The sequence below is a fragment of the Cryptomeria japonica genome, chromosome 8, assembly GCF_030272615.1.
Source record: "Cryptomeria japonica chromosome 8, Sugi_1.0, whole genome shotgun sequence".
NCBI lineage: Eukaryota > Viridiplantae > Streptophyta > Pinopsida > Cupressales > Cupressaceae > Cryptomeria > Cryptomeria japonica.
In genome coordinates, this window is record NC_081412.1 from 337,916,454 (window position 1) to 337,927,142 (window position 10,689).

The 10,689-nt window shown below is 35.0% G+C and overlaps 1 protein-coding gene across 3 annotated transcripts in view; it reads left to right on the plus strand.

Annotated features, from left to right (window-relative positions):
• LOC131079044 (uncharacterized) overlaps positions 1 to 6,044 on the plus strand; it is a 171,900-nt gene extending 165,856 nt beyond the window's left edge. For all 3 annotated transcript variants that reach the window (XM_058016924.2, XM_058016932.2, XM_058016940.2), the window contains one exon: positions 5,300 to 6,044. In XM_058016924.2, the coding sequence (XP_057872907.1) occupies positions 5,300 to 5,578 (279 nt within the window). In that variant the 3' untranslated portion in view covers positions 5,579 to 6,044. The remainder of the gene's footprint in view (positions 1 to 5,299) is intronic.
• The last annotated feature ends 4,645 nt before the right edge of the window (positions 6,045 to 10,689 follow it).

Here is a 10,689-nt window from a genome sequence, read left to right on the forward strand (position 1 = left end):
CTGATTTTGATGTTTTGACGTCTGATTTTATGGCCTAGGTCTGAGTTTTAGCACCTTAGGGTCTGGTCTTCAAGTTTAGGTCTGACTTATCATGCTTTACTTTCTGATTTTCATGTTTCTCAAGGTCTGATCATAATCCTTGCTAAGTGCATTTGCTAGGCAGCCCTGCAATATCATGAGTGCATCCTACATATATGTGTGCACAAAAGGGAGCGCATAGTGCAAGTGTGCCTGCACAAGTGAGGGCACATAGTGCATGTACTCTTACACAAACTTATACATGAATTGAGGGGGTTTTACTTATCCAAATTTTGACCTGATTTTCCTCTTGGGCAGGGTTCAAGGTCTTATACACAAAGTCAAGCGTTTCTTTCTGTGTACATACACAAAGTGAGCGCATAATGAAGAAGCCCTTGCACAAATTTTATGTTGATTGTGTTTAAAAAATTAATTGCATAAGATATATGGGCACATAGTGCATATGTGCATGCACAATGTGGGCACATAGTGCAAATATTCATGCACAAATGTGTGAAGTGACCCCTTAGATGCAACACTTAGTCAATTTTTTAGACAATGTCATAAAACTCTCAATTACTTGCAAAATCAATCATTTTAATTTTTTAAACACATCTTAGGTTAGGGTTCACACAAAATTGGGCACATCTAGGGTTTTGGGCTACATGGACGAACTTTGAGAGGAAAAGCACTGGGTGCATATTGCATGGTTACTTGCACAAATTTGATCTAGTGTATGGGCACATAGTGCATGGTTGAATGCACAAAATTGATAGGGCTGAAAGGTATTGTTGCATACTCAAGCACATAGGACAAATGTGAAATCACAAGGTTCATATGAAGCACATAGTGCATGTGTGGGTGTACAAGATTACTAGGGTGCATTGTGCATGTGCAAGTGCACAAAATTGTCTTGCAAGGTATGTGAGAGTTTTCAAGACAGACAAATTTTCACCTTTCTTAGTCAAATTTCATATTTTCCCCTACTTAGGTCCCATAATGTAAACATGAGACTTACGACCTTATGGCTATGCTTGCAGTTCCTGATGGAACTACAAACAAACTTCTCCCTACTAGCTCGCATATCCATTCCAAATAGAAAACTCCAATCAATGGCAGCTTTAGCAACCCTAACAAGATTTTGCAATTTGGCAACATTGACAACTTTTCTTGTCTTATGACAACATTAGCAACTTTGACATCTTTTGCAGTTTCCCTGTACCTTGACAACATTTTGCAAAAATGATAATTTTGACAACATTTGCAATTTTGATTTTAATCCTCAACTGACTGAGCCAACCTCCTGTCACAAGTAAAGGTTAATGACTAAGAAACTATTGCCAAGCGAGGACACTAAGCAAAAATGCCTACCTAAAAAACGAAAAAATGGGGTTCCCCATATGCAATGGGGCAATGTGTGAAAACGTCACAAGAAGACCAAGACTAAGGAAACTTGGTATAAACAACGACATTGAAAAGCTTTGCCTAAGGGGAGGTCATGGAATCCACATCATATTTGATAAATTCAACTTGGAGGCCTTCACAATCCACTGCTCTACTAGTACATAAAAAAAGGTGACTTACTGAGTTTCACTGTGAACTCACTCTTATGATTATTTTGTTGCAAGTCACCATGACATTGGAAATTCTAAAAGAAAGATTCCAGACCTTGCTTGAAGAAGGCCTAACAATTGTTTACAAAAAGGAGATCAAGTGGGCTCTTTTTTTCCCCAAGGCAGAAACAATTTGAACAAGGAAGAAGTTGTTCTTAAAGATTTCATCAAGAGGATAATATTGACAGACCAGAGAAAGAGGAAAAGATAGAACCAATAGTTAGAAACAAATTTAAATCGGTGAAGGACTTGAATTATAAAGATATGGCAGATCTGCCCATTGGTACCTATGATATAGATCAGCATGAGTGCAGCAGTAACCAGTGTTATTATTGGGAGTAACTGTGTTTCTAGACTGTTTTTGGTCAAGTTCTGGTAGACTTTGATGGTGATATGTTTTTGGTGGTTGTATTGGTGAACTTGATTGAACTTTGATTTGGTCTTGGAGTTAATGCTACTCATATTGTAATGCTCGTTTTTGTAAACAATTCCTAAAATACATATAAATTACATTTAAAAAAGGGATGCATGGGGTGTGGGGTGGCGCTCTTTTTTTTATTATCCTTTAATGATTTTTTTGATATTTGGTAATTTGTTATATATATATAAATACATATTAAAAAAAAATTATTTGATACTTTAAAAAAACTTTCGAAAAACTTATTATTATTTGAAAAAGAAAAAAAAAACTGAACTAGATAGAATATAAAACTACTATTAAAATAGGAAGAAATTTAACTATTGTAACTAAAATAGGTGTTTTTTCAACAAAAAAAATGTATTTTGTTTTTACTATTAACTAGGCATGCTGAAATGGAGGAGTGAGAATTTGAACCAAGTGCAAATGCAAAGTGCAACTCCCAGTTTGGGTTAGACCATAAATGAAATGTAGATAAATGATGCAAATTTAAAGAAACATGACACCTTCCATGATTTCTTTGATTGCTCCAAATAGTGGTGTGTTGATGTTGTGATGATGTGTTGAATTTCTCTTGGAGACTCAATGAAACATCATATACCTGCAAAAGTCTTCATGATGGAAATGTTTAAGGATGGCCTAGATTTATCGGTTTGAGATGAGTGAGATAGAGGGCCAGGATTTGATATTGGATTGGATAGTGGAGATTTGACTATCTTGCATGGGAGATTGAGAAGCCTACAAGTGGCAATTTGGGAGAGGTGCAAATGGATAAAACATGGACTGAGAGAAATGGCGGTTTGAGTTTATCTTAATTTGAATGAAGGGCGGAGATTGAAAGCTCTCACACATGTACAAGAAGAATCATGGGGATGTGTGATTTTGACAAGTGATTGAATTCACACGTGTGAGAATCACATGTGAAATGGAGGGTGTAGATCTTTATGTGGTAATGGACGGTGAGGATTCAAACTTGATTTCATTTTAAGACTGAAAAATGGATGGTTAGGATTAGGTAGTTGTTTTGATGGCTAGAATTAATGTTAGTTTGACATTGGATTGATGACTTGGATTTATTTTAATTTTAAATTGTGGATGTGACATGATTGTCCTGTTAATGGTGGATTATACTAGGATTTGAAGATTTAGACTAATTAATCGAATTATCTAATCAATTAAGGGAAATGCATGTGGGATGTTTTTTTTTATGCGTAGGATGTTAGTTATTCTTTAATATGATCTATTTAATTAATTGAATGATGGAGGAGGTAATGTTAGAGGTTAAGCCCTAAGTAATAAATTAGTGCTGAGATGACAAGAATGTGGTTATGATGGGCCTAGTGTGGTTTAGAGATTGATGAAAGAGGCGATGTTAGGTGTGTCATTAGGATGTGGTTAATTTTAGGTGCCTACAGTTACTTTCACACAAAGCTATTCAGATCCTAAGTGAGAGGGCATTTTTCCTTTCTTAAAGTAGAACGGTAATTTACCTCAGCAGAGCACATGTTTGCTGGGGAATGAAGATGTGGATGAAGGGATTTTTAAGCATTGTCATATGCAGGCATGTGGTTGTATTTCATCAGCAGATGCTTCTGTTGACCAATCATTGCCGCATAAACTACAAAGTTCAAAATGGCTGTTATCCTCTTTATAATGAATGAAATATAGATCTCTGGTTGGTTTAAGTTTTCAACTGATGTTTTCCATTTCTGGACAGAATGCCGGTCAGATGTATCAATTTTTCTACGTTTCATCTGCACAGCAGCACAGCTATAATCATATTTTTGATTTGATATATTTGTCACATGTCAATTGGGTGTGCATGGCTTATAGCAGATGATGGTCACATGCAGGGAAATCGCAATAGATGGAATTTTTTTGAACACTATCAAGCAAATAATTCTATTTCCTAAAATGAATAATACATTAATTATGCACTTACATGATCCATAAACTTGGGTACTATACTCCACCAAAGTCATTAACTTTCAGATTTAATTTTGGTTTAATAGAGCATTAAAGACTGAACTTGTAAGCATAATGAACAAGTAATTGCAAAGAAGAGAAAACAATGGCAAATGACAATAGGAGACAAATTATACCCTAGAAAAACCTGCTTCAGGTGAGAACTTAAGCTGAAACATGAGAAAATTCTCACTTAAGTATTCCAATATGGCAAATACAAGAGGTTTAAGCCGCACAAGCTTGTAAGTAGGCCATATACACTACTTGTCTTGGCTCAAACAGCTTTCAATAGTCTCTCAGATGATTTCTACTGCCTCCACTAACATGGCAGTCATGAAAACTCAGAGAATTTCCTATGACGACTCCAACTACAGCCCTCTAGAGAGCTTCACAAGCTATCAAGATGATTACAACACATCCCCATGGACTATAAATAACTCTTACAATGTTTCTGGGAGCCAAGGAGGCCAAGTAAATGTATGGAGAAGAGGAACATTTGAGAAATTAAAATGTGATGGGATACCATAGATTGCTCCACATGCAGCAACTGGTGATTTCATTTTCGCCCACTGCAGTAACCAGCAATTTCATTTTCTCTACCTTCAGCAACTGGCGATTTTGCACAATGAGCAAAACACTTGGTTTCTGACCTCTCTTGCCAAATTTGGCATTTTGATGTCCCATACCATCTGATACATTTTTGAGCCTTAAAGAGAGTCCACTGTTTCAAAAACATGCCAAAAAGTACGAAACTGGATTCGTTATAGATCATTATACTCAAGTAGTAACAGGATATACTAATTAATTTGTTGGTATTTTATTAATCTTATATGTATGTATGTATGTATGTATAGTTTAGTTTGAATACTTGGCCAATGTCATTTAGAAATTTTTGTCTGCTCAAATGGACCATAAATTGGCAGATTTGAATCTTCACTTCATGAGTAGTACAATCATCTTATATAGAGATTATCAGTTTACAAATAAACAAATCTTAATCTACATTGTTATATTTATATGATGTAAAGAAAATCAAAGGCAGAAAGATCTTCAATGCACAAATATGCATTTCATTTTCCTACTCTTATTGTAAATATTTTGTTATTACGGCAAAGAAATACACGGTACTTGAGAAATTTCCATAGCACGAAGCTAAAAGAAAGTTATCTGTAGTAGTACTATGGGATTTTTCATTTTGGCCTTTGTTCTTTGGCAATCTTCTAACCATGTGCAAGGGAACTAGTTCACGAGTTGTATTTAATGGTATTAATCCTTCACATGGCAGGATGTCATTGACCAGTCAAAATCCTATGTTGGGTGGAACTTTTATTATACAAATGTGAGACGACAGGTGGGAAACATGACCATGCCATTCTATGAGGCCAGTCTGGGAAGGGAAACCAGTACCAATTATCCTTTAGTGAACTTCTTGATGGCTGCTGATGCAGATTTTTTTGTGGGGGCCCTTGGATCAACATGGTGCTACCTTATAGATGGTATGAGGAGCACTGGTGGCAAAGTGATGGCAGGTTATCTAAGTGTCAACAAGGATAGGTTTTGGTAACAGATTGTGATTGAATATTGTCAAATGCCTAAAAGCACATTCAAGGGATACATTTCAGCAGGGAGCGTTGCTTTTGGTGTGGTCGGAAGCCACGGACTGGGAAATATACAGAGGCATTATATCATTCAAGGTGGCTGTAGAGTTTATATTCCTTCACAGAAGTCTATCCTGTTCTTGTATTTTAGCATCACTGATCATTTCCATACTAGAATAAAATGTCTCATGTAAAAGTCTTTCAACTTCAATTTTTTATTATAGAAAAGCAACTGAATTAGTAGCTTGCAACTTAGCATGTGCTTTTGGTATTTTAATTTTGTTGAATAGTGTGCTAGACATGTTGGGAGTTAATTTCCTGTCCCTACTTTGGTACAATGATTCCAAAATGGTATTATATTCCAGCTATTGCCTTCCATTGCATTGGTTGAATAGTACCTTAATAAAATAAATAAAATCACTATTCAAATTATTGTTGTTTGTTTTTAGTAAGTTTAATTTGAGTGATGTATAATGGGAGTCGGCACACTAGAAAAGTTGCCACAAGCACTAAGATGTGGTTGGGAACAAATGGTGATAGTTCTAATGATGGGCAGTCGTGTCTAGACAAGGTTTTATGTTTAGCTGGTAAAAGATTCTCAGCAATTTTTTTTGTATTTTAATTATTTAAATTTTACAATTTCACATATAAAGAAAATGATGCAGGTACAATTCTCCATTGTTTTTGTTAAACGAAGTGGAGAGGCTTGCTTTTTTTTTTTTTTTTTTTTTCAGTATTTGCTAGATCCACAGAGTCTACAAGTGCCCTAGCCATAATAAAATTTATTTCATAAGAGTGAAGCACTACCATTTGGGAATTTTGCTGGAAACAATACTGGAAAGTAGATCTTATCAAAGATTTTGTTCTATTATAGTTAGTCGTGTGAGCTAAAAACCATAAAAACGTAATTCTAATTAGAACCACTACTATTTACTCCTTCCAACTATGATTTTAGTATAACAAATAATAAATAGTAGACCTATTGGCCACCTTAAAGGCATTTGACATCCATCTAGTTTTGTAGACCAAAAATATTTAAAATCCAACAAAAGATGGATCATGTAGCAAAATGGAATTCTAAATATGGTTGTTATTCTTTTCTAAATGAGCTTGATTCATACTCTACACTAAACCTTTATCTTTGTGACATTGATCTCTTGTCCTAGAGTTCATGCCTTCTGCCCCTTGGCAAGGTCATAGATGTGATTTGTGAAGACCAACCTATAGTAACATTGAGGACTAAATAGGTTTAATATCGCAGCCATATGATTTTCGTGGTCCATAGTATTGTTGTGTATAGTTTTTGGTTTTGATAATGTAAGTATCCTCGATGTTTCAGGTCCAACTGCATGATCCGTCATCATAAAGAGAGCAACACAAGAGGAGAAATGTAAAATTGTTATCAAACCAAATAAGATAAAAGGGCGAGGTTTAATATCCCTTGCAAAGAACCTAATCTATGCTTTGCATCAATCGTCCTCCACATTCGTCCCTTATCCTAGAGTTCATGCCTTTTGACCCTCATCAAAGTTTTAGATGTGATCTATATTTCTCTTGGGGCTGCTTGAACACATAATAAATATTTAGTATGGTTGCCAATCGTAATGTCTCCTCCTCCTTTCATTTGGGCACTAAGGAATACATAGTCCTTCTTTCCTTCCCTATGCTAATAGTCATTGTTGCTCTCATCCATTGCATAATCGCATATCTTGTGTAATGACAGCCATGGTGCATTAATAATATTTTAGTAAGTTCAAATGAATAAAATAATTGTTGAAATGTTTCCATTGATGATCTAATGCATTACTATGTATTCCATATATGCAAAAATCCAAAATGTCAAAAAGCATTAATATGCAGCGAACTTGAAATAGTTATCAACACTATGAAGCAGGACAAATATGGCGATCTGTTTGGAACAAGAGCAAAGCCTTAACAGCTGATCCTCATAGCTTAACAGTCGAATTAATATGATGGCCGACTAGATTATAAAGACATAATTAATATGCAAACAAACTAATATGCTGGCCGACGACTAGTTTGATATTAGAAGGAAACTTACTATAATAAAGGCCGACTCACTTAAAGTTAGTTGCCACCAAACCAATCTTTGTTAAAAGTCGATAATCCGAAGCGAGTTTGCAAGAGGTGTGGTTTTGATTGGTGATTATTCTTCTAAAGGAGCGATTCATATAGTGCAAAGACATAATTAATAAAGTGGTGCGCTTGGTTGTTAAACCACTAGATGTATATAAAGAGGTGCGATTAAGAGATGTATTTTTTTAAAGAAAATATTTATCAGAGGCGATTTATGATTTGATGTATCTATTTGTTGAAGAGAAATGTCTTTTATTAGAAGGGAAATGCATGTCTTGGATATATATAGAGAGAGACAGAAAATGGAGGACACGAGTGTGCTGTGAGCTGTGAGTGAAAAGACAATCCAGCATATACACCAGATTTACGAGGAGCTATTAATTAGAAGATATTTTGCAGATCATTTTCTTGGCAGATTTATGATCAGTTTATAGCAGATTTAAGAAATGAATTATTGCAGATTGAAGAAGAGAGATATATCAAATTTGTGAAGACAATTTGAATGAGGGGTTGGTGTCTCTAGCGAGTTATGCTCACAAAGTGAAGGAGTTGGTGCGTCTAGCAGGTTGGTGCTTACAAAATTTGTAACAAAAAGATTAATACAAGTAAAATTTCTTTTAGTGGTTTTCTCCTGCAATCGTTTCCATGTAAACTTTGTTGTTGTTGTGTTGCTCATTGTTTGATTTTTCATTTAGATTAAATTTAGAGGTATTTAAAAGGGTTTTAGAATGTAAATAGAATATTGCTATACTGATTCAACCCCAGTTTATTGTGTGGTCATCAATAATTAAATAACTAATTTATAAGCAACAACTAACTACAATAAATTATAGTTAAAAATAGAAAAAATTGACATGGTAAGATAATGAATAAATTAAAATAAATTAATAATAATAAATTTAGCCCAAACTAGTGGTGTCAGAGTAGTTGTCTTAGGGCTTACTATGTAGGCAAGATTTGTGTTGGAGTTGTTTGGAAGAGGTGTGGGGCTTGCAACTATTGTTGGAAAGCATCTTGAGGTCAAAGAGGATGGTGATGGTCTTTCTTGACCCCCTTCTAATTCATGACAATGTTTAAGCTCAACTAGGTTTTGTGAGGAGCAAATGAGAGTTTTAAAGTAGACGATTGAGCATAAGGTAATTGATTGTAGCACTTTGGATGTTAGCCCCAAATGATCCTTTGTCTCCTCTTATCATTTGATGCTTCTTTTTATGGAAGAATATTCGTTGCAATCCTCTTTAGACATGTCTTTGGATTAGTTGATCTATGTGAAATATACAAACAAATCAATCTACTCAAAGTTTGGCACCTTTTGTACACAATGGTTGACTTATAATTAGAAGGTTCTAACTTATATCCTAGTTAAGAGCTCTTCATCTAAGGTTCTCACCCTTTGAGTTGATCTTGTGATTGGGTTGGGAGAGCATGATGTCAATATTTGCTTACCTCAAAGTAGGACTATTTCGACATCTTTAGTTGATAGCATTGGCGAAAACCTTATGCAAATTATCCTAGTGTTGGATTTTATTGGTTGCAATTTTGTTATTTTTTAATGATGACCACTTATGAGGTCCCCTTGATGCAATGATTGGCCTAAGCGAACCCATTTATGCAATGATTGGCCCAAAGCAATCATTGTTTGCATTGCATGGTTGTACTTGTTGACCATTCCTTAATTTGTGTCATGCAATGATTTGTTTAGACCTCACTTGGCATAAGTGCACTATTATTGCATGGTGTTAGACCCTTAACTTGTTAGTAGCTCATATTACCATCAAAAATGCCTTGTGCATCACAAAATGATATCCCTAGTGATTCTCCACTTTGAGCTATGCTATTTTATCCTTTTTGTGCTCTACTTGCCTTTTCTCTAAAATTGGTCACATGGAATTATTTTTGGTAATTTATAATACCTTGAATTCTAAGCAAGTCCAACCTATAACAGATAAGGATTGAATTTGACTGTTAATCTCACAAATGTTGCTACACCCTATTACATCGCCATCTTTTTTCACATTGCCAAGTTACTTATAGGTAGGCTTCATAACTTTATGCTATGCGATATGTTATCATGTGATACTCATTAAGTACTGCGTACTCAAATATAATCTTTTCATTAGCCCATGCCACATACCAATTAGTGCCCATTTATTGCATGTCAGGCTTTGAAGTTCACACATATGGTTTGACATATCTTTATTAGCCCCCTTTGTGAGTATGGGCATTTATTCTTATGTTAAAGTTGTCTTACATGCAATACTCTAGTTGCAACATGCCACTCCTTTATATTGTGGAGTGGCTTTGTGCAACTTTACCCTATGCAATAAATTTTGTCTTCAATTAAGATTAACCATTGCATTTTAAAATGTTTTCAAAGAATTTGTTCCTACACATGAATGAACCATTGATGTAAGGTCTATTTATATGCAAGTTATCCTCCTTACCAAAGTTATATGTGAATCCTAAAAATTGTAAATTCCTATTTTCTTTAAGTATCTTAATGATAAGTTGAGAGCTTTCACAAGAACAAAACTAACATTGTTGAGGGTTTCTTGTTAAACGATTTGTAGACAATGCTTTACGCTAAAGAATTGCATTAGGAGGTAGTGCTAGGGTGCTCATTGCTAAGAAGCTATTGAATCCATAAATTCAAATTCAAGCCATAATACACAATTTAAGTAAAATTAAATCCCCACTTTGCATTAATTATGCAAACCATTTTTGTGTGTTGAAGATCACTTGACATCTAGGGTCTACTTTCTTCTAATTTTGTGCATGCTTGAGGTTTTTTCTTGCTTTGTGCCAAAGTCATTCGATTTTTTTTTTCTTTGATAAGTCACAACTACAAGTGCCTGTTTCAAAAACCAAGAAAGGATAACATTGAACCTTAGGTTTTTGTGCCCCATAACTATGTCTTCTAATGGAAGTGCTACACTCGAGACATAATTAGGGCTCCCTTAGCAACCAAGAAGTTGCGAAA